This window comes from Urocampus carinirostris, chromosome 11 (assembly GCF_059441175.1).
Source record: "Urocampus carinirostris isolate Australia breed hairy pipefish chromosome 11, RoL_Ucar_1.0, whole genome shotgun sequence".
In the NCBI taxonomy this organism is placed as follows: domain Eukaryota; kingdom Metazoa; phylum Chordata; class Actinopteri; order Syngnathiformes; family Syngnathidae; genus Urocampus; species Urocampus carinirostris.
The window spans coordinates 36105199-36130256 of NC_142359.1; the positions used below are offsets into that span (position 1 = coordinate 36105199).

General features: G+C 38.9%; 1 protein-coding gene across 2 annotated transcripts; it reads right to left on the reverse strand.

Moving 5' to 3' along the window:
- Nucleotides 1-1791: 1791 nt before the first annotated feature.
- On the reverse strand, nt 1792-12642 carry rad51ap1 (RAD51 associated protein 1). 2 transcript variants are annotated; one of them, XM_088347307.1, is made up of 10 exons: nt 12466-12642; nt 12341-12390; nt 8511-8622; nt 8346-8449; nt 8211-8276; nt 5328-5411; nt 3786-3941; nt 2300-2455; nt 2126-2239; nt 1792-2049 (listed from the first exon to the last, which is right to left on the reverse strand). In XM_088347307.1, the coding sequence occupies exons 1-10, from the start codon at nt 12480-12482 to the stop codon at nt 1919-1921; spliced, it is 990 nt and encodes a 329-aa protein (XP_088203433.1). In that variant the 5' UTR covers nt 12483-12642; the 3' UTR covers nt 1792-1918. The 2 variants fall into 2 exon arrangements, with proteins under 2 accessions (XP_088203433.1, XP_088203432.1); XM_088347306.1 differs by having other exon boundaries at nt 2300-2470.
- Between the last annotated feature and the right edge of the window lie 12416 nt (nt 12643-25058).

Consider the following 25058-nt stretch of genomic DNA (forward strand, 5'->3'; position numbering starts at 1 on the left):
AAATAAAAGCAGACCCAAGTAAAATACATGGTTGCAGAGGTTTTAGAGCTGTAAATTAGTTGTCTCCAAATGGCCATTTTTCAAATGCTTTGACATACCTTTAGAAAAATGTGTTTTCCATCTAAGATGCCCATGCTACACACATACCTGCAGGTATGAATGAAAAAAAAAAAAAAATTCGGGCGAGAATAAAAACTTTCTATTTCTGTGTGTTCCAAGTTAGATTGCTCAATGTTAGTAGCACTTGCAATGATTATTTCAGTTTGGGACAAAACTTCTTATCTTTCAAAAGAGAAAAATACTGTCCATATTTTCCAAACTGTTCAAGAACAGCATTCAATTTACTTTGGGTATGTCTTGGATCAGGTGAAATTTGCAGGAATGTTAGGGGGTTACTATCTTATTTGTCTTATTACTCTATTATTGTTAAATTGCTATTTGAATGTGTTTTTGACAGGTTTATTATTGCTTAGTAATGGGAATTGCAATCATTAGTAAGGGGAGCTATTAGGTGAGTTTGACGTGAATCCACATAAGGCCTGTATGTCACTGTTAGCACTGCACATGTAGAGGCATGGGTTGAGAACCTATGGCTCTTTTCTGAGTACATCTAGCTTGGAGATACTTGTGCAATTATTTACTGCAAAGCCAAGACAACATCGACTATATGAGTCAGTCCAGTATGTATAGGGCATAGTCTCAATTTCAATTTACAGTCAAGGTTTCACACCAACAGACCCTGTCTTGGATATAAATTGCTAAAGAATCATTTATATGGAAGCTCACTAAATAATCTATGTTCATTGTTGAGAACCCACAGAACAAACAGTAAACAACCCAAAACTAGCAAAACACACAGAACAATTTGATTGGGTGAGAAGTAAGAATGGGCGGAGCAATCCACTCATCGGACGCACTTTTTTTGCCCCTCGCCCTGCCTGCACTGAAGGTAAGTACGTCAGTAAATTGCATCCTTGTTTAAAGTATTTTGTAACATTTTTACAAAAGAACTTTGTTCGCACCTTGTTTTAAAACCATTTTTAAGGACAATGAGTCAAAAAGAGCCTCAACACTAAGTAAGTGCAGGAGGGAGAACAAATTTAAGTGGTATAATATGGGACACAGGGCCTAGCATTATTATAACTTTATAGCTTATATCAAATCATTGATCAAAAACTTTTTTCGCAGATCTACCATATTTGTGTATTTTTTTTATTAAAAATTGGTATAAGATTTCGTTTCATTTTTTTTTCTCAGCTCAAACTAATCAACCTGGCACAATTTTTTAGCCATGTCGAAATGTTGAATACGTTTGGCCATAATTAAAAATCATTTATTGACAATATAAACTATAAACACAATACCAACATAAAGCTTTCAATGTGTTTAATATTCCTCAAGTCTGATTCATCATCAGGTACACAGAAGAGTTGTTTCCTTCTTTGCAGCCCTTTGAGACTCTTTGTGATTAAGGGCTATACAAATAAACATGACTTAAATCAAACGTTACATTGTGAAATAAAATGTGCTTAAAAATTTAGCTTTTGTATGGAGAGCGGGTTTGGCTTTTTGTTTATTATCGTCTTAAAATATATTGTGTGCTCCCTGCAAGAGTAAAACCAAAATATTTTTGTTTTTATGGCTATTTGTTACCGACCCCTGATGTAGGGCCTAAATGACAACCCTCGCCATTAGCATCTAAAGTGTGCACGCATAGTTCCAAGTTTTAGGTCATTTCGTTGGTATAGAAGCATCCTTTTTGGAACGGTTCCCCAATGTTTAGACAATGTGTCGAGCAAAGAATAAAAACTCAGTTTATTTTAAGGGAATTTACACATACAGCAAAAGACGGAGAGGTGAAATGGATCATTTCAAATGAATATAAAGTTATAAAACATGTCATTAAATAAAACTGCAGTCAGTTGAGAGCGCTGCTTGGGTGCAGCGACTTGACTCTGACTCGCCGGGACAGTCCAAGACGAAGAAGGCCTGAACCGGGAGACTTGGCGGTTGGACTCTGCGATGAAGGTGAACTTTTTCCAATTTGACCTACGAGTTGAAGCAAAAAAAACAAATTGAGGACACTCTTCCTCTTCCACATGTTAAATGGCATTCATCTTTAAACCTGGTGGGTTCCATTTGGGTATCCTTGATTCTTTCGGACTGAGAAGCGGCTTGCACACAGCAGGTTTAAGGATCGGGGGTGTTTTAGAAGCCTTCGTTGTAGATGAACCTGGTGCTTTTAACAAAATAACTGTTGTCATTCTTGTTTGTAAAACAAACTGAAATCAAACCTTACCTGTCCTTGACTGCACTTTTAATTTAGGGGGCTGCCTTTCATGTTTGCTGACTGTAGGTTTTGAAGACCCACACTTGTGGCTGCCTTTTGTTTTCTGGCATTTTTTGTGGGGTGTAACTTCCTCGTCCTCGCTGAAGCTCTCTTCGCACTCCGAATCTGTGACCGGGGTTTCTACACATTTTTCATGGCCAAATTCAAGCACATTTTAAGGACATTCAATTTCGTATTTCTCCAGTACCATTAAAAGAAAAATCTAATGTGCATCAGGTATTTTGCCGAGCCACAAATATATCTGCAATTTACATATGCGATTTTTAATCTTGCATGAGCATTTCTGAAGTAAATCGCAATTACATTTGTTTCTGAGACAGTTATGGGTAAAAGTCAGTTATATGTAACTTACATTTTCAGTTGCAGGAAGTTCTTCCCATTAAAATTTACTACAGGGAAACGCTACCTTAAAATTTTGTATGTCTCATAATGAATGTCCAGAATTATACATAACTTTCAATGTGCTGTGGTTAGCACATTCGCCTAATTCGCGGAAAGTCCCCTGTTCGAGACCTGGTGGAAACATATTGGCTGGAGAGCGGTGGGGCCACCAGGCTGTACTTAATCAAGACACGCCACAAGGAATCGTGCCCCAACAACTTTAGTGGTTAAGGGGATCCACCAACCCACAATCCTTGCACTAATACACGTTTCATAGTGACTTTTTTTTTAAAAATAAAAATAAGTTTAAACTTTAAAAGACTCTCAAAATAAGAAGATATTAATGGATGTTGAACATGCAAGAACAGGGAGAGAAGCTTCAAAATAAATCCAATCTGCTTTAAAGGCCTTCCACTGAGCCCTTTATTATTAATCATTTAAGTCTGCACAGAAAATAATGTAAAAACCTTGCACATGATTTTGCCATTTTATTCTATTCCTGTTTTATATGCAAAAAAATATATAGTAAAAATAAATTTAAAAAAGTTCAACAGGATTTATCTGAAAAACAAAAAATCCAAAATGACAGGATCATTTCACAATAAAATGGATAATAACTATTACCTCCTGAGCCAAGGTAACCCAAAAAGATAAAAAAAGTAATTTATACTGTCAATTTAAGCAAAATGATAATTTAAGCTAAAAATACAACAACGTGAAATTAGTGCCAGCGATTAATTTTAAAAACATTTTTAAGGACAGTGTGCCTTGAGATTAATAATGAAAATAAGTGTGCCTCGGCTCAAAAAGGTTGAAAAACACTGCTTTATAGGACAATGCGCTACAAACTAATTTTAGCTACTGATGGAAGAGGAAATGCGATGCAAAACGACCAGAGAACAGCTTAATTTTTAAGCAGACTTGTTGATAACATGGCATAAATGTAAAGCAATTACAAGCTCTTCATCCAAAATCCAATCCTTGAAAACACATTACAATTCAAACATTTAAGGATTTCAAGCACCTGTACGAACCCTGTGAAATCAAACTGCACCTGTTCTGGATTGCACTTTTAATATGGGGGGCTGTCTTTCTTTTTTGCCGACTATTGGTATTGAGGATCCGCGCTGGTTGCTGGCTTTTGTTTTCTGGCACTTTTTGTTGGGTGTGAACTCCTCCACCTCACCGAAACTCTCCTCGCTCTCCGAATCTGCGATGAAATTCGCGTTGAGACACAAAATGACGTCCGAAAAAGATGCTTACGGGTAGGGCTGCAACAACCAATCGATAAAATTCATCACTAAAAGCGTTGGTAACAAATTTGACCGACTTGTCTTGTCACGCGCGATTATGCAGCAGTAAGCACGTTAATTACAAGCTAATGAGACATGCATTACATTGTGTATTGAATTTTCTTTCCTGTGCTCTTTACACTTTGTTCCACAGGGCGCTCCAAGACCGTATTTTGATGCATAACGATAAGTGATTCTCAACTGGTCCAACTTAAAGCCCCAATGTCTAATATTTCACCACTAGATGGCTCTAGCATTTAATGCAAACGAAAACAATTGCCACAATGAAAAATAAGTACAAATTTCTCGATTTAAAAAAAATAAATAAAATAAATGGTATGATGGTTCATGTATTTTCGTCTAGTATTCAAATCCATATTTTGTTGTTTTTACTGAAAGAAAGTTTATTGTACCACTAGGAGGCACTAAATATTACACACTGTCCCCTCAAGGACTCACCACTTATTACAAGCTGCGATACAAATCAAGAAAAGAAATCCACTTCTCAAATTTATTAAAAAAGGGAATGTGCATTTCAAAGCAGTGATAGTAAAATTGTTCACATTTAAAAAAAGACCAGCAAAAACAAAATGAAAAGCAAAACTGTATTCCTCAACTCGTTGCATTTTTATGAAATCCATAGACCTTTACCTCTGTTGCGTTGTTTTCGGGACAATAAAATCCATAGTCCTTACATCTGCCACTGTATCTGCATTTGGCCATGCTCACATGCGTAAACAAACTATCTTTTTCTGTGCTCTGGAATTCGGAGGTCAACTTGCAATGGTAAAGAATTATCACAATTTATCTTTAAGGAGTGTAAATAACCCTCAGTTATAATTTTCTTAGCATTATTTTGCCAAGGCAAAGGACCATGACACACTCAAACAGGTCCACGACCCACAAGTTGAAAAACCCTGATCTTGATCTAAATTAAAATTTAGATAGTACTGTAGTAGTGCTTCATAACAACCTTCAGTGTACAATAGGATGACATCAGACTAGGTACTTGCATTCTCCTCTGATGTTGCCTCTCTTTTTTTGCACTTAAAAAAAAAAGTATCTTTTATGTCTGCAGATGTAGAGCATGCATTTGTATACGTTACTGTTTATCGTTAAGGTTTTAGGACATACACTGGGATTTTTTATTGTTTTATATTTTGTTGTTTTGTAGACTATTTTTCAATCTGTCCAAAACTGCAATATTTGAATAGAAGAAGACATTAAAAGTATTTTTTTTAAGAAAATCCGATTCATCGATTTTAAAAAGAATCGTTGGTTGCAGCCCTACCCGGAGGAACTACCTGGCGTCAGTTTGGGCTTGTAGTCCTCATCGCGGTCGTCGTGAGGGCGTCTCCTTTGCTTCTCTCCGGAAATTTCTTCCAAGCCTAAAGAAAAATGGAATGAAGCAATGTTTTTTTCTATCTTTAAGGGACAGTGTTAATGTATATTTTGATCAATGGACGTTCCTGGTTTGTGGAGTTCTAAAAAGCACAAGTAAGAATTCAAACAACAGAGATTCAAAGTGACCCCTTTTCTACTCACTTTTTGCCAGCCATTTTTGAGACTTTTTTTTTGGGTACCCGTAGCAACAAGATGGCAGACAATGTTGTCAGCTCCCTCTGGCATCAAGTTATGTAGAATAAGCACAAATTTCTCAGCCTAAGACCATTTATAAAAATGCACCTTTATAGTACAATTCATGTATTTTTGTTTATGATTTCAAGGTGGGTGTGTAGTTTGAGGAGTCCTTAAAACGTTTCTCTATCAAGAATGTGTTAACAATGCATGAGTTCGAAGAGCCTTTATGTTTTTTTCATCACCTTGCCAATCTGCTTTAATATTTCTTTTATCATCGGTGTTCCGGCCACGAAGCGCATTACACTGAAGGGAAGGAGGCAGAGGGGTTGGGGGCAGAGTGATATCACGCACATAATCTTGGTTTTATTTAATTGTAGAATGAAAATGGTGAAAGTAAAAAAGGACGGATTCAAATACAGTACAAATGCCAACCCAAAAGCCCCAAAGAGATGAAAATGAAAGGGTGGATTTGATCGCATCTAGGAATTTCACATACTTGCACTCGCAACAAAAGGAGCTGCAATGATCATTTTAGCCAAAAGATTGCATCAGCAAGTACAATATTATAAAGTAACATACACCACCTTTCAAATTAAACAGGGTGCTCTTTGCAATACTTAGTAACAAAAAGTAAATCTCTGCTTGAAAAAGGTTAAAGAACACTGCTCGAGGTAATTTCTATCAAAGGTTATGATTATATTTTTAATTCCAAGCCAAATGCTTCTGGAGATCAGTAAAGGTGTAAAATAGCTGATTATTAGTGTATAAAATATGTGATTATTGTAACTATTATAATTATTGATATCTGACCTATGTAATAAGTATATCCATGAGATTTTGTTGTATTGGACACAAGAGGAGCTATCTATAAAATGTATTTAATAGGGAAGATAAAGGGGTAGGAAAAATAAGCATCTGCTTCTGACTACCCCTTTTCGAACATGTTATGTGACATTATTTTGTTGTTGACTCATTGTTTTTTTTTTTTTATGTTCGAAATAAAAGTTTTCATTCATTCATTCATTAATTTCCAGAAAAAGTTCTACTCATGTTTGTGACTACTAATCTTTGTGAAAAGGTTTTCTTTTGTGATGAATAATAATAAAAGAAAACAGTGCTCAAGGTTAACCAACTAACAATTGAATGTCATTGCTAAATGTGCTGCTACTCAGGATCTGACACGCGATATTGATGCACTTAAATGCAAAAAGATGCCAAGTTTTAGGATCCAGCAGGAGCAAGTGGATTGCGGGAGTGCAATGAGAGAGCAGGGTTACCCCAGGATTTTCCATTCAAATTTAAGACTTTTAAGTCATTTTCAAGACCATATCTAATGAAATGTTATCAATCAATTTTACCTGATATCGGTTTATTCAGGTTACTAAGTTCAGCCAACTTGTCCTCGTTGAGCGTATAGGCAACTTTGGAGTCGGAGAACATGACTTTGAAGAGCTGGCCTGTAATTGTCATTTGAGGAATACAATAGGTGGTCCGATATTGTATGGAGTGTCCACATCACCCCTGCCCTAAGAGTTGGCCTCGAGCCACAAACAGCGCGCATTTGACCTGGCTGAGAGAGCCAAGGTGCTGCAGGAGGCAGAGGTAACTTTCGAGGGTAGTGTCAGGTTAGCATTATACGCTGGGAGGTGACAACCAGGCGATTTTAAAATGATCAACACAGACTTTGAGCGACCCCTTGAGGTTCAGTGTGACATTATCACCCGGGAATAATGTGTTAAAATTTTTACAGACAAGTCCCCACCAATCAACAGCTGGTTCCCTTTGAGACGCGCCTTTCTTCTTTTATGATCGGCCAAAATGCTTTTTAAACTTGAAATTACAACAATTATCTCTCTTTTTTATTTTGTTCTTGTATTTTTCTTTTCCTTTTATTTATCTTTTTATCTGTATTTTCCCCTCTATATAAGTCATTTAGTGCATAATGTTACATATTAATTGGTAATGTAGGGATTGAAGTAAATGGTAAAATGGTAAATGGTCTGCATTTTTATAGCGCTTTTCAAGTCAATAAAGAACCCCCAAAGCGCTTTACTTACCCATTTACACACTCTCATACACTCACACACCAAAAGGGAGTCAGCCATGCAAGGCGCCTACCTGCTTATTGGGGGTATTAGGGATTCAGTGTCTTGCCCAAAGACACTTCGACATATAACACGAAGAAGACGGGAATTAAACCTGCAACCTCTTGTTCCCAAGACGAGCGCTTCCTGAGCTAAAGCAACAACAAAGAACCCCGTAGAGCCCTTTTACGCTAGCATGCCCAACACTGCTTATCATGCAGTTATTAGCTCTATCAGGCAGATAAGACAGGGAGAAATTAAGTTACTCGAGAAATATATTCAGGACTTGTCCTCATTTTAGACCCTTTCAATACCTTAATTTTCAGTGATCAATTTTGAGACTTTTTCAAAATTTTAAGTCTTTGGGAGAACCCTGAAGAGAAGGGAAAAAAAGGTGTAATGGTTGAATATTTGGCGTTGACATTTTTTACTGATTCGGCCCACCTGAGAAAATAGTCTGGTTTCGACCCCGGAGCCAAATTGAGTTTAACATGCCTGCTTTAAAAGTAAAGAAGCATTTACCCCAGAGCGCCGAGTCCACGCTGCAGTTTGAGCGGTGCAACGTGGCAGGGTCTGTGTTTTCATCAGCTGAAATCCAAGTTTTAAAAAAAAATCAATTTGTTTGTTTTTAAACAGTCGAATAACTTTTGATCCTACCTTTGCCCTCAGAAGGTTCTTGTTTTGCGTTTGTGTTATTGAGCAAGGAGAGCGTAATGGCAGCCTCTAGATCCCGAATTAGCAGCTTTTCATCCAGAGTTTTTCTGAAAGACATTATATCCTCAAAAACAATACCTTTAACGTGTATTATGGCTCCAGCTTTACCTGCTTTTGCAGTTGTCCTGGTTGGCCTCTTGGCTTGATGTGTTCCGAATCCGATGCTCGCTGTGTTTGAGCTTTTTTCCAGGTGGGGGCTTTGCACAGACAAAGTCTTCATCTGATATCAAAAATCATTTTGCTTTTGACAAAACATTCAGATTTTATGTTAGCATAGAACTACTAATATAACTTGCAGAGTATAGAACAAGTTTCTCCTCAAAGTGAAATTATTGCTTAAAATCTTTTTTAAGTAACAGAATTCAAATGTGGTGTATAACAACTTGCAAATGATTCTACTTGCTGACGCCATCTTATAGCTGAAATCATCAACGCAGCTCCTTTTGTTCCGGGTGCAAGTATGTGAAATTTTTAGAATTGCTCGAATAAACTGTTCTTACTTTCACCATTTTCATCCTGGAATAAAAACCAACTCCCACCCCTAAAATCCTTCCCTTCAGTCATGCGCTTTGTGGTCGGAACACCCAAGAAAAAAATTAAGATAAGAGCAGATAAGCGCGTTGGGAAAATGGCTCTTTGAACTCAGCTGGGCATTGTTAACACATACTTAATAGAAGAAATACTTAATCTAAAACTTTTAAGGACCCCTCAAACTTCGTACCCCACTGTTACATGTCCTCGTCTGTCAGTGTCAGTCAACTACAAGCAAATCACTGTTTGTTCGCTGCGGTGTTGCTTGTAAAGTGTTAATGATATCAACTATCTGTCTTGATATAAAGCACCGGTGTGTATTTAACACATTAGTGCTAATAAAGTTTAGTTCATTTAAGAAAAAAACTTTACTGCTTTAAAGCAGTGGTCCCCAGCCTCTCCTGTAACATGGACCATTTAAATGGTTAACAATATTTTCACGTCCCGGCCCAATAATATAGGTAGTAACAACACTAATAATACTAATTAGCCTAAATCCACTGTGTTATCACTAGACCACATGGGATGTATATGACAAAGGAAAAAGGATCCAATTTCATCTCATCAAAATAATTTTTTATCACGGTACAAAAGAAGATTTAAAATAGGAAAGGTTAGACTTTTTGGGTCAGCAATGTGGTTTGCTGCCTGTTTTGATCCCGTGATGTCCAACTTTTCATATTTTTATCTGTCCCAGGTATCATGAATAAAAGTAGTGCGATAACGAGGTAAATGTGTCACTTACATCCCTAGCGGTTATGATTTGGCACTTTTTGATTCGATGCCCGTTGCGTTCAATGTCATGCAAATGTGGTCAGCGATATTTTTTGACTAATCAATCATTGCTCAAGATAACGCCGAAAATTTACCAGTGCAAAATGAACACCGCAAACGTGGTCATTCCTAATACCATCCTCGGTTCAATCAGTTATTTTAATGGCCTACAGAAACGGTCTCCTATGGCAGTGTTTTTCAACCAGTGTGCTGGGGCACTTTGCCAAATCTTTGTATGAATTGTTGCTTTCTTTCAGCCAGGTATCTATCTCTCTACCCTGGTCATATCCCTCTGGAGGGGTGACCAACAGCAAGACAAACACATACGAAACAAAGAAAATAAAAAAAGAAAAAGTAGCAAAAAACACACCCAAACATTTTGGACCCTGGCCAGCCCAAATGCCCAAACAAGTTAAGCACCTCGGCACCCAAGTTGGTCATGCTTTCGTCCCTCCAGATGAAACGGGACACAAGAAAGCAGCCATGTCACTTGGGTCAGGGTGACACAACACAATCTTCTGTGCCGACAGCAGGGCCCGACAGCTTTCACTGGTTTACCCCTGCCGCATTATACAGGAGCCCTGCCCATCCCTTAGAACACGTCCAAACATCCTACTATCCTTTTACAACACCTCTTCACTAATTCCTATCAACAAGAAGAGCTCTAACTTCCACTAGATTTAGACATCTTTCCTGCAGTGCACTCATAATACTATCCATCCACGTCTATCGTGGCCTTCCTCTTGGTCTCCTTCCATTTACTTCTGCTCTGTAGATCCTCTTCGCTCCTCATCCATCCTATCCATGTGTCCAAACCAACCGAGTACTCTCTTAACCACACGCTTGCTCAGTTCCACTACTACTCCAGTTCTGTCTCTTGCAATTTCATTTCTCAATCTCTCCAATCTTGTCACTCCTAACACACTCCTCAAACACTTCATATCAAAAACAATTAATTTCCTTCTCAATGTAATTTCCTTCTCAGCCAGGTAACTGACATTCATATATATTAGTTGGTGGCAGAAGATTATTTTTCTTCTTCATTTTATATACTAATCATCTGCTCGTGAGGTAGTACAGTGTATTTAAACACTTTCGATGGACTGTGTGGCTTGAGATTTTTCAATGGGAAAAAAAATGTGCCTTGCCTCCAAAAAGTTTGGGAAACACTGTCCTATTTGTGCTTTTGGAGGCTTGTTTCCTCTGGGAAATACAAAATTGCGATTTGTGCACCCATACACACAACAGCTGGGCATGCTGTTTTTGTCAATTGCGACTCCACCTACAAATCTTCTCTATCTCTATTCGAACTTGTTCTGCTGATCCGGTGATGACGTATGCTGGAAAAGACGCAAGCTACCTGGCTAATGTAGCAGTGACCCGCATACCTGTCAACCTGTACGTTTTTGCCGTACAAAGTACGTTTATTATGCATTTTAAGACGTGTACGACATACAAGAAAATTTGTACGGAAAAATCTGTACGTAAAAACGCAAATTTGTCAATTATGGGTACTATCAGGTTTACACCACCCATCACGAAACAGCAAATCACTCAGGTCAAACGAGTTCGCTGCGGTAGCCTCTATCTCGGTATCATTTTTTTCGTTGCAAACGGAGCCAGCAGTTCGATGCTACTGTGCGCATGCGTCTGCCACCTGCGGATTTCCCATCATGCATCATTCCGTGGTAGTTGTGTAGCGAAAGGAAGTCCGTGTTGTTTTAGAGAACCGGACTTTTCGGCACAACTCATTAAAGCAGGGATCAGAATGGAGATTTTCATTTTCAGCTGAAATAGCCAGGGTCCAGGAATAAAGCAGGGCGGAGTAAATACTGCAAGATAAGTTCAAATGCAGTTCAGTCCCTGCAGCTTGAGCAACAATGCGGCCAATTTTTCTAACGGCCGCCAGGGTGCGCCAGAGCAATAAAGGAAAGAGTGAGACAGTCGGATTTTGAATTTGTTTGCTACGCAAGAGAAAAAGTGAAAAAGTCGGAATGCCTTTGGGGTTCAAAAACAGCGGAAATCCACGGATCCGCGGAAAATTCTGATCCCTGTTAAAGAGAGCCGGCTCTCAAACGACTCACTTGCTTTGATGCATTATATTACGAAATATTGTTGTATAAAGAAGTTAAGAAAAAAAAGGAAATATAAAATGAGAAAATGTAAAAGACAGGTTTGTGCTTATCCCTTTAATCAGTATATTACCAACAATAATTTAATGCAGAAAATGAATTATAATTTGAATAATACTATACACGCATGTAATGGTGTTAAAATGTATTATTCTACTTAATTATATTTGCATGTATTTTTCCTTCTACAGTGAACGTCCAAGCTACTTCATCTTTGAACTTTTTTATAATAAACCTAATTTATGTCGAGCAACTTACAAGAAAATGTTAATTAACAATATACATGATATAACGAAACACGTGTACAATATAACACGTTCAACTACATAAATAAACACGTTTGGAAAACAAATTTGGAGTAAGATTTTTTTGTGTATTTTGTAAGGGAAAATACGACAGTTTGTAAGGGCATGGAGCCGTGGAGGTTGACAGGTATGGACTCGGGACAGAAACACTTCTACTTTACTCGGACAATTTAACATTTTCACAAATGGTACCCACCGTCGTCATCGACATCTCTGTTCTCGCAATAATTGACGTTCTTTGTTTTTCTATGAGCATGAAAACATGAAACGCGATCAGTGTGGAAAAGTTCAAAAATGGCTCACTTTCACACGCTAACAAACCTCGCTGGTCGCTCCATTTGATGTACGGCCTTGGTTACCTCACGAACATTGAAATTAGACCAATGAATTAAGATAAAACATATTTAAAAACTCTGTGGGAATTCCTTGTGCGTTGTTGTGAAATGGCTCTTGAAGCCTCCCCGCCAGAAGGCAGGAGAAGTGACGAAGAGCCGTTTCCGGTTCAGTTGGCCAATGGCAATAATGCTGCATTCCAGAAAATCTCGAAACTCCGACCACGAGAAAAGCTATATACCCCAACTTTGCTACTAGGACACCCCTAGTGTCATTCCAATTATATTTTCTCCGGTCTGAGGTCGGAAAACACGACTTCCCACTTTACTCAAGACGCTTTGAGGTCATATCTAGGTACTATGCGAGTGGGATAACTCATCTCATCTCATTAGCTGCACCGCTTATCCTCAGTAGGGTCGCGGTGGTGATGGAGCCCATCCCAGAAATCATCGGGCAGTGGGCAGGGGACACCCTGAACTGGTTGCCAGCCAATCGCAGGGCACACAGGGACAGACAACTCGCTCGCTCATTCACACCTAGGGACAATTTGGACCGGCCAATCCACCTGAAAATGCATGTTTTTGGAATGTGGGAGAAAACCGGAGTGCCCGGAGGAAACCCACGCAAGCACGGGGAGAACATGCAAACTCCGCACTCGAGGTTCGATCTCATGACCTCAGAACTGTGCCGCACACGCGCTAACAACTGCGCCGCCGTGCTGCACACACACACACACACACATATATATATAAATATATATATATATAAATATATATATATGTCCCCGGCCCACTGCCCGATGATTGCTGGGATGGGCTCCAGCACCCTCGCGACCCTACTGAGGATAAGCGGTGTAGCTAATGAGATAATGATATATATCAAGAAAGTCGGGCGCTAGGCGCGGAGGCCGGCGCCCCCCGCCCGGGCCGCGATGGCTCTACATGGCGCTATACAGCCCTCGATGGCTCCACGGTGATTGAGTGGTTAGCGCGTCTCAGGCACAGTTCTGAGGTCATGGGATCAAATCTAGCTACCAGCCTTCCTTTGCACGTTCTCCCCGTACTTGCGTGGGTTTTCTCCGGGCACTCTGGTTTCCTCCCACATTCCAAAGATTTGAATGTCAGGTTATTTGGCTGGTCTAAATTGTCCCTAAGTCTGAACGAGCAAGTGAGTCTGTCCCTGTGTACCCTGCGACTGGCTGGAACCCAGTTCAGGGTGTCCCCTATCCGCTGCCTGAAGATAACTAGGATGGGCTCCAGCACCCCCGTGACCCTACTGGGGATAAGCAGTGCAGATAATGGATGGATGGATGGATGAATTAAAGCAACAAAAAAATCTGAAGAGCCATTTGGGAGCCAAAACCTTTTGAGTAATTTGATCCCAAAGACCCACTTCTCTAAAAAATATATTATCTGCACCGCTTATCCTCAGTAGGGTCACGGGGGTGCTGGAGCCGATCCCAGCTGTCTTTCGGGCAGTGGGCAGGTACACCCTGAACTGGTTGCATGCCAGTCACAGGGCACACAGAGACAGATACCTCACTCGCTCATTCACACCTAGGGACAATTAGAACTGGCCAATTAACCTGACATGCATGTTTTTCGAATGTGGGAGGAAACTGGAGTGCTTGAAGGCCCACACAGGCACAGCGAAAACATGCAAACTCCCTACATAATGGGTGCGGCAGCTGGAACTGAATGCTGGACCACTGCACTCAGGGGCCGCTAATTCCTCAGCCGCCATGCCGCCGGCGCAAACAGGAGAAGTGCAAATGAGGGTCTGCAGGCTAGGATTGTAAAGAAATTATAAAGAAATCCACGAGCTTTTTATGTGCCTTGTGGAGATTTTGTACATTTAATGTAACAGTTAATCCCTCCCCCCAAAATCTTATATTTTAAATTATTTCATGTACTGTATGTACCTCTGTGCTATCACACATTCATTTAAGTATTAAGTATTACCAGTAGTTTAAAGTCAGTTTTTGTACATTTGTTGTCACAGTTAATTTAAAACCAAAATAACTTATGCTACTTCTTTTTAGGTACCTCCGTACATTTATATATTTATTTAAGTATTTCTTTTGGGTTTAAATTTGTATACTTTGATTGTGGTTGCAGTAAATAATTGGTTTATTTTGTTACTTTTAAATGGCCTGGATGACTTTCAGTGTCCCACTTTGTACTATATCACGTTAATGCATTTAGTGTCGATCAACCCCAGGCTGTTTTTGTAGTTAAATTTTGTACCATTTATATTATAAACTATTGGTAAAAGATGCTTGGCGCCCTTTGAGGTTTTACGTATTGATCCCTGTGTAGCCAGTAAGGGGTTTTTAAGGGTTATTGTTCTATCTTCATTATTCATTATCCATTATCCGTTATCAGTCAGTTCATAATACGCTACAAAGCCTAGGAGCCGGGACACTTACTCTCAGCCAAAAGGCCAAGCTAAGGTCCTAGCCCTAAAGCCTTGCTGCGATTATTGCGAATGCACCGTTCCCGGAGGTACTGCAATACAGGTGTTGTTGTGCCACCGGGCCGATGCGTGGAGTGGACAGGGCAAGCTCCTATTCCATCTCCGGATTGCAAAAATCAAAGGTCATGGCTACTACACAGAGGCTCACAAGAAACCATCTAAGTTGCTCACTTTGCCAAATATTAATATGAAATACTTTTTTTCTGATAAATTGCAAATCAAATCAAGTCTGCTTACATGGCCTTATTCACTGTGGATTACAATCTAACTACAAGATAGACATCTCACATATGATATTTTAAGCGTAGTTGGGATGACGGAGTAGAATATGGAATGGGATGTAGTAGGTATGCAAATGATCAAGTAATGGGGGGCCCCAAATCCATTTTTGCTTAGGGCCCCATGATGGCTAGCGACAGTTACACAGTACATAAGTAGTTTATTATGCCAAGGTTTTTTTTTTATATATATTTTTTTTAATAAACTTTTATTCAAGTAATTATTTGGATGACAAGTACAATTTTGGGCTACTCTACCCACCTCTGCTTGTGCCATAGATTACAATACTAATAATGTATTCTATTACTTTTTCTTGTCATTCTGCTGCTCACCACTAGATGTCAGTGTTAACCTTTTGCAGTTCCACGCGTGCCTCTTTCGTTTGTGGAAAACAACCAATAGCAGTTCTTTCTCTCTCTCTTTCTCTCTCTTTTTTTAGCAGATGGTGAATACACCCACCACTGGCGTATACATTAATACATAAAGCTGTGCACATTTAGCGTTAGTTTAATATGTTTTTTTTCACCGCATTTCCTCTAGCTGCCGTTTTTCAACCAGTGTGCTGGGGCACACTAATGTGTCGTGAGACCTATTTTAATGTGCTGCAAATAATTGCACAATCTTATCCTTGTATGAATTGTTGCTTTCTTTCAGTGATTAGCCATGTAACTAACATTCATTCCTACTAGTAGGGGACAGCAGATTGTTTTCCCTTTTAATAAATTTTAAAAATATTCATAAGTTAGTACAGCAAATTCAATAGCTTGTTTTGTTTGATGAAGCCGTTTCAGTTTGCAATGCAAAATAAAATATATCAATTAAAGTAATAATCTTGCATATATTTTCTTGATTCTAATTATTGTTCTAAAAAATAGTTAGAACGAAGTAAAAAAAAAAAGTTCCACTTACAGATAGTTTCATTTTTAGTGGAAGTTTTCTGGATAAGCAATATATATAATACAATCTGAAAAAATATAAAAAACATAATAAAATATAAAATACAGCAAAAAGTTTACTAAAATAATTTACCCGTATTACATCCTGAGCCGGTCTTGGGAACCTCCTGTGTGGGTTCAAATCCAGATACCGGACTTACTGTGCGGAGTTTGTATGTTCTCCCCGTGCTTGCGTGGGTTTCCTCCAGGCACTCCGGTTTCCTCCCACATTCCAAAGACATGCATTTCAGGTGGATTGACTGGTCCAAATTGTCCCTAGGTGTGAATGAGCGAGCGAGTTGTCTGTCCCTGTGTGCCCTGCGATTGGCTGGCAACCAGTTCAGGGTGTCCCCTGCCCACTGCCCGATGATTGCTGGGATGGGCTCCAGCACCCCCGCGACCCTACTAAGGATAAGTGGTGCAGCTAATGAGATGAGATGAGATATCCTGAGCCACAGTGACCACAAAATGATAAGAAAAACGTTATACTGTCAATTCAGACAACATGATCATTCATTCATTCATTATCTGTACTGCTTATCCTCAATAGGGTTGCAGGGGCAGAGGGCAGGGGATACCCTGAACTGGTTGCCAGCCAATCGCAAGGCACACAGAGACTCACTCGCTCATTCACAACTAGGGACAATCTGGACCGGCCAATTAACCTGACATGTATGTTTTTGGAATGTGGGAGGAAACAAGAGTTCCCGGTGGAAACTGACACAAGCATTGCAAACATGCAAACTCCACACAGGAAGATTCGATCTCATAACCTCAGAACTGTGCCGCACACACGCTAACCACTGCGCCGCCGTGCTGCCCACAACATGATCAATTTAGCTTTAAAAACACACGAATCGGGGACAGGGAATCATTTTTAAACACTTTTGACAGATGGTGTGCCTTGAGAGTTTTCAATTAAAAAAAGTGTGCCTTGCCTCCAAAAAGGTTTAGAAACACTCAATGCCGGAGTGGCTTATTGGGAAGAACAGGAGGTTTCTCGAAGGGCCGGCTCATGTCAAGGGGGAGTTTGGGCTGCATGAATGAGAAAAATAATTTGAACATATATCCGTCACTATATAACCTTACTCATGCATTCATTCTCCGGTCAGCTGTTTGGCCACATTCAGCGCAACCCCAATGTTGTAGAAGATGGGGAGTTTTACCGTCTGGAGTAATTCCCCCCTCCTAAATGTGTAGTTTATTTGGCCCACCACCATTCTTCTTTTTCCTTGAAATTAACAGAAAACAGGACAAATGGTATGCATCAGGTACGATGGATGGCAGAAAGGTGCTACCTGGAGCTGAAAAGTCCGGAAAAGAAAAAGAAACGCATCAAAAGATGTACTGTTAACATTCATTTCACTCATCTTGCACTTTTTGCCTGTCATCTGTGTTCACAGGATGTGTTGTGCCACGTGTTTGCAGAATTTTGCAGTAACTTAGCTTCTTTTACTCAAATAAGTTCATAGTGATCTAAATTCTGTCTCTTTTGAGAAGCGGCTCTTTCGGCTCGGCTCACTAAAAAGAGCTCCCAAAAGCCTCTCCAGACTGTTTTTGTTGCTTTAATCCACCTACTGTAAATCATTATCAAACATTATGCACAACTTTACATTTGGGGGACAATCAAAGGCAAATACAGCTTAAAAGAAAAGCAGACAACATTGAAAAAAAGAAACAACAGAAGAAAAAAATCCAGGCAAAAGAGAGAAAAAAAGAAGAAGCAATAATAAAGGAACAAAAATGAAGTGAACGGCTAGAAGAACCAAGGAGACATGGAAAACGGGAAAAAGGAAGGAACAAGCAAGAAAAAAATGTAAAAAAGAGAAAAAATGCTTGAAAAAAGGCTTGGTGAAAAAAGAAAAAAAAGAAGAATAAAGAAAAAAAATTCCAAAGAAAAATAAGGTCCTCTTACAATGTAACCTCATCATAAATGCCTACCATGCCATTGGGCTGCCATTTAAGTTTCTGTTGAGCCTTTCCTGTACTCAGGTTGCAAATGTGAAGCTCACTGACTCAGGAACTTTTGGAGGCCTTCATGCTGATGTACACCAAAAAGGAAATTCTCGCGTCTATAGATAATGACATTGTCATAAAAAATGCAGGGAATGCTTAGTGGGATTTTGATGTTATAGGTAGCCTACTTAAAATGTGTGTCTTGAAGCTACTTCATAAAGTGTAAAGCCTAAAGATCTGTTGGTAAGAAAAACATAATTTAGATTTTAAATTACTAAAGATATGCATGGGCAAATATGTTTTCATCTATATCAGAATATTTATGGAGTTTTCCTTTGAATTAAAATGGCAAGGTGTTTTCTGTTAACTTATCAACATATACCTGAATTTCCTCCCAATAAAAATACATCATAAGAGATCGCTGCTTTTCTATTCATTCAAATCCCACCTCCATAGCTAAGTGGGGAGGCTTTGGGTGTAAAACACCCGGGCTAAAAAAGGGGCACACTCCGACCTTGGAAACACTACTCTAGCGCTCAAACTGGGGCCCTCAACATTACAGGATTATTTTTTTCTCCTGCCAAATGTTTTCGCATCTCACATCCACCAGGTAACGCTGGAGCATCTCTGGAGAGCCTGACTATGGTGATTATTGCTTCTCGATTGTTCGCCACAAAATCTTGGCCATGTAATCACAATATACGGTAGAGCAGGACCATCTGTAACACACAGACAGTTGTAGCTGTCAAAGTTTGACCAATTTGAAGAGAGTTTTATTCATGCAACTCCCCTTTCTATTTTGTCCTCACACAAAACGTTTTAATACTAATACTGTCTCAATTTTATGGTCAGAATACACATATTCAGGTAAGAGTTCAAACGTTTTCTTTCTTTTTTTAACTTCATGTCAACTATGCTAAAGATTGACACATTTCTGGCACATGGTTGTAATATCTATATTTTTGGTTTCAATCCTTTATGTGTTTTCTAATGCTAGCTAACAACCTCTTGGAGACAATGTTGGCTGATAGGTACGGGGACAGTTGTAACACATCCAAAAATGTCAACTTCTGTATTGACATATTTATCTTTTAAATAAGAAGTTCTTCAATTATTCTTTCAATTATTATTATCTTATTTGTAATAGTATATTACACTGTCACAACCGTACCAGGTGCTGTGTGTATCAATGTGTATCTCTCTGTTAGAGAGACTTTCACAGACTTTTGGAGCTACTTAGCTACCATTGATGTCTACTTATAAAAACACAAACTAAAGGCCTCCAGCATTCCAGCTAAGGCACACTTTTAATGTCATTAATTTACGAGTCTGGCCCTCATAAGAATGTTTTTTTTTACCATGTGGTCCCTGAGCTAAAATGACTTTGACAACCCCTGATTTATGTGTTCATTTATTTCATCTGGATGGGCAGCACAGCGGCGCAGTTGTTAGTGCGTGTGCGGCACAGTTCTGAGGTCATGAAATCGAACCTCTTGTGTGGAGTTTGCATGTTCTCCCCATGCTTTCGTGGTTTTCCTTCGGGCACTCTGGTTTCCTCCCACATTCCAAAAACATGCATGTCGGGTCAATTGACCGGTTCAAATTGTCCCTAGGTGTAAATAAGGGAGCGAATTGTCTGTCCCTGTAGTCCCTGCGACTGGTTAGAAACCAGTTTAGAAACCAGTTCAGGGTGTCCCCTGCCCACTGCCTGAAGATAGCTGGGATGGGCTCCAGCACCCCCGCGATAAGTGGTGCAGATAATGGTATATGGGAGATAATGGTTTATTTCATCTAGAGGGACGAAAGCATGACCAACTTCGGAGCCGAGGTCCTTAACCTGTTAGGGCATTTGGGTTGGCCACGGTCAATTTTTGTGTGTGTTTTTTTGCTACTTTTTCCTTTTTTCTTTTTCTTTTCTTTGTTTTTGTGTATGTGTTTGTCTTGCTGTCGGTCCCCCCTCTCGAGGGATATGACCAGGGTAGATAGATAGATTTATTTCTACACCATACATTTTATTCACTCATTTCTACATGTGGCAGCAATGGTCCTCTATATTTCTTACACCACTAAGCTCTTGATAGCAAGTCAAACAAGGACTTTGAAATAAAACCTCACTCAAAAAAAACGTTTCGCATTTATGAAACAATAAGTCGATAGTCTATTACTTTGCAGAGTGGATGCTACAGAGGTGTGATGTTTTTTCTATGGATTGGTAAGCACGCAAAGAGAAAAGGAACACACACGGCGGTAGACTCGCACACACCTGAGTGGTAATGTAAAAGCTTCCCCGGGGATGAGAAAGTCTTTCATGTTGTTCTATTGATGGCGCTTTAAAAATGAAAGTGCTCATTTCAAGCTGCAACGTCATAGCTTTGAGAGTGCTTGTAATGTGATGCACATTGATCGGCGCATATGGCGTATTAGTGCATGGTCATGTGATGCATATTGATTTGCGTATAATGTTGTGTGGCCCGGTCAACATGACAACCCACATGAAATGTTTGATTAATGAAGAAAAGGTATACTGAATAATGGAAGCGGATACCTTATTAGCTACGCACACATGCTGTACACTAAGTCTCGTATCCCCATCGATCGACTGGTAAGGTCTGTTGGTGTGTATAATCCTGAGTACTCCCAGTCGACTAATTATGTCTTTAAGTTGGTTGGTTTCACTAGCTCCAAAGTGATTTGGAGGGATTGATTGTCAGTTTCAACCTTTTCCACTTTTAATTCCTTCGAATGACCAGTGTTGGGAATAATGCTGTTCTAAATGATGAAATTATATAAGGGTGTTATTTTATCAATAATGGGATAATCCAGCAATTTTTTCCCCTGCTGTTACATAGCTATTACCATAACGGAGGGTCACAAGCGAAATGTTACATACCTTTTTTGTGCTTCTTAATATACGTTGTTGTGAGTTTTTACATACTTTTTCGTGCAAGCATTTACGTACGTTTTTGTGTGTGTTTCATACGTTGTTTTTCGTATTTACATACGTTTTTGTGTGTATTAATGTAAATGTAATGTTTTGGTGTACGTTTGTGTGTTTGAGTATGTTTTAGTGTGTTTTACATACATTTTCAAATATATGTTTTCGTGTGTTTACGTATGTTTTTGTGCGTCTCTGTGTATGTTTTTGTGCGCGTTTATGTACATGCTGATTGTTATTTCATTACATTTTTCACTGTTTATTTGTGTTGCACTTCAAGTGAAAGCTAAATCTTTTGCTAAGTTTAATAAATATGCCAAAATTCTATAACTCACCTACCTGTCTGTTTTTCTCTCTTCAAATTACTCGAAAACTGCTGACAAAATGTCAAATTCTTTGACATACAACTTTTTAAAAAGTAACGTAAATAGTTACTTTCCCTGGTAACTTGTTACTTTTATTATGGAGTAACTCAGTTACAAACTCATTTACTTTTTGGAATATATAATTAGTAACTGTAACAAATTATTTTTTTGGAATTAGGTGGCCTATAACACAATCATTAAATCATTCAATATTCACTTTGGGATTGCTCAATGACACGTTCTAAAGGTTAAGTTTCTCAAATGAATTTACCGATTTGTAATGTATTTTTATTTTTTTATGATAGATGGATTTCCACGCACTATGAACAGCTTCTATCCAGCAAATTAAATGAATTTCTAGCCCCTCATAAGACATTCTTTTTCAGTTATTCTGTTGAATAATTTTTATCGACTTGTCATGTCTGCAATACATTAACTGAGTAGAATGATTTCTTTGGGATTCCACATGTTTGATGATGCACATTCTCACATGAAATAATATTACATTAATTGGTAATATCTGCTAAACAATTTCACCAGTAGGAACCTTTCTATCAATAACTTGTAACTTCCTAAATGTTTTTGATACAAGATTTTCCTTGACTTGGATTGAAGAAATATATATTTTTTGCCTTCATTGTCGTACTGGTTTGAAATGAATAAAAAATAAGATAAGATGAGACTACATCAGATCAAATGACTAGGCTAGGTTTTGTGTATGGACCCATGTGAAAGGAAGAATAAACTGAGGCAGTAGTGGTCAAAGAAAAAAATTGGTATTTAATAACAAAACCAGAAACAAAGAAGTTGTCACAAAACACCAAAATGTCCAAACAAAATCAAACCTGATAAAGTCCAAACCAGAAAAGGAGACGTAAGGAACAAAGTAACAAACAAACAAGGGGCCACCCCAAAAAAATTAAATGTCCAAACAAAACCAAAATTACATAATCCAAACAAAAGAAAATGACTGAAATTGAAAAGCAAGGAACAAAGTAACAAACAAAAAAGTAGACACTTAACTATAAGAATATTTCTGGACAAGAAACTAGAATAAAAAAAGACCCAACCTGGCATGGCAGTGGAAATGCAGTTGATCTGACATGACGGTGTGTTGTCTGACCAGTCACAGCTAAAAGTTTATCATTTTCTGTCCCCTAGTGGCCAGAGGGGGCTTTTGGTTTGCACTTATTTAAAAAAAATCACGAGTTTGCATACAAACGACCTAGAAGAGACTAGGTTCTTTTTTTGACATACCGTATTTTCCGGAGTATAAATCGCACCAGCCAAATAAATCCATAATTAAGAAGGAAAAGACATGTATAAGTTGTACATACCACAATTTGGGGGAAAATATATGTTTTAAATTCAACACCTAACCATACATACTTCTTCAAAGGCAATTTAAACTAAAAATAAAATAGAGAACACGGTTCACTAACGTTACACTTACTTGCCTATCTTACACACGTTCGTCAGCAGCGAAATAACATATTGGTAGTTATTCAGATAGCTGTAGCATAAAGAACATTCCTACCAAACTATCACTCCAAATCACCAAATCTGATCAAATCTTCATCTTCTCTGTCACAGAGGTAGACGAGTATGGTACTGTCTTCCTCCCTCCTCTTTTACATCGCAGTCAAGGTTGAAATGAAATGATCAAGACAGGCATCAGCGCCCTCTTGCGGTTTTGTGTGAAAATAACATGTGAAGTGATCTACGGTATCGGTAAAAAAAAAAAATCAACAATATAATAATGTGTCAAACATTTCGCAGATATGTGTCACCGGAGTATAAGTCGCACCTCTGGCCAGACTAAGAATAAAAGTACGAATCATAGTCCGGAAAATACGGTAAATAAAGAAACCGAAAACAATGTTGCGACCTCAGAACAATGGGACATGTGGGGGAGTTTTCAACACCCCTATATGCTATCCCAGAGTCGGGGTCTCCAACTTGGTGCCCGCAGGCACCAGGGTGCCCCCTAAGGAAACTGAGGTGCCCGCAGACCTGTTCTGATAAGAGCTCATCAGTATGATTTTCTAGTAAACTGATTTTTTTGAGAGGTTGACAGACTTTACTTAACCGTACTTCCAAGAATTAAGCCTGTAATAACATAGTAACAACATAAATTCTTGTTTTGGAAATGCATATAAACTGGGTGCCCTTTGCGCTAATTAGTAATAAGTAGCTCCAACCTTAAAAATGGTTGGAATCCCCTCTTCTTGAGTACGCATTTTTGCACCTTTTTAATATAAACCACAAAGCAAATCGACACCAATACTTATCAGAGCCAGCCCAAGGCATAGGCGAGTTACTCAACTGTGTAGGGCCCATCGACCACTGGGGGGCTTCCAAGATCAGTTAGAAATTGCTTAAAAATGTAGGCGGGCTGGATTAAATCATCCAAAAGGCTGGGCTGTATGTTTGACGTGCCTTGTCTACTGGATAGTTTTACGATCTACATGGTTCTCACTTTTGACGATTGTGCATTGATTGGTAATTCCTGCCAAAAAAGTCCCCTATTTTGCAGCCAGTCAGGACCTTTCCGTTCCCAGCAAGGGGACATCTACGCTCTCTGTGTAGACAGCTTGCATAGCAACAGTGTGAATAGACTGAGCCTGATGCGCTTTTCATCATCTCGTAATGTCTTCTTATCAGTAGCACCAAATAGAAGGCTAACGAATAGCTTGTGACAGTAAAACGGGGTGTTATTTTTTTCACGCATCGATGCACCTCACGGCCGCCTTATTGTGCAGAGTTCAAACACGGAAAAAGAAGAAAAGAAAAGCGCTGTGCAAGCGTCTAGCTCGTCACGACGACACGCCCGCTACATTGTGCTTCATTCATGTTTAATAGATAATTCATACACGGCTAAATATTGAATCTGCCGCCGTGGCGATGTAATTTCAATCGATGCCCGCAGTGATACACAAAAGCCTGGAGCAGGCCGGATTCCACCTTCCATAATGAAGCTTTTGTTTTTTTTATTTCAAGTACAGATCACATGACCCTTAACACAACCCATGAATTTTGGAGGTGACGTCTTTTAGCGATAATTCGCACACGTTCGATTTCAATTTATATGTACTGTACTTTACTAGTATGTCTGAAGAAAAACTGAGGGTCGCGGGGACAATAAAGACAATTCAATTCAAAATCTGCAAAATCAATTAACCAGCGATACCCCAAGCGCAAAGTAGCGAAGGGCCTCTGTAAATGATACAGCATACAGTAACTGTTCTGCCTTTGAGAAACATAAAGAGTGGTTTTCGAGTCACCTCTTATAGTAAACATGTTAATTGTGCGAAATGGAAACACATGGGGTGCGCATAGCGTTCATTGTAAATCTTCTTTTGTTGTAGCTATGGACAATAATTGTCCGTAAGTATGAAACCTTAAGTGATTGCTTGAATGAAGATTTTTATTTATGATAACTGTTCAACCGTGCAAAATTACCTACTCTTGTTTTAATTGTTGTTTTCATGTCTTATCTTAGCTCGGAATGTATCTGTATAGCTAGCAAGCTATCGGGACTTTTTTGTACTTCCTTTTTAGTTTTACGGTGACCTCATAAAAGTAATGGTTTAGGCCATTGTCAGAATAAAAATTAACTATAAAAAAAAGAATTCT

Bases quoted from the DNA above. Each gene is read 5' to 3' on its own strand.
- rad51ap1 (XM_088347306.1), bottom strand. The intron at 8,450-8,510 runs GTAAAGCTGGAG...AATGTCTTTCAG, and splicing joins CAGGACAACTGCAAAAGCAG to AAAAACTCTGGATGAAAAGC. The intron at 8,277-8,345 runs GTAGGATCAAAA...CTTGGATTTCAG, and splicing joins AGAACCTTCTGAGGGCAAAG to CTGATGAAAACACAGACCCT.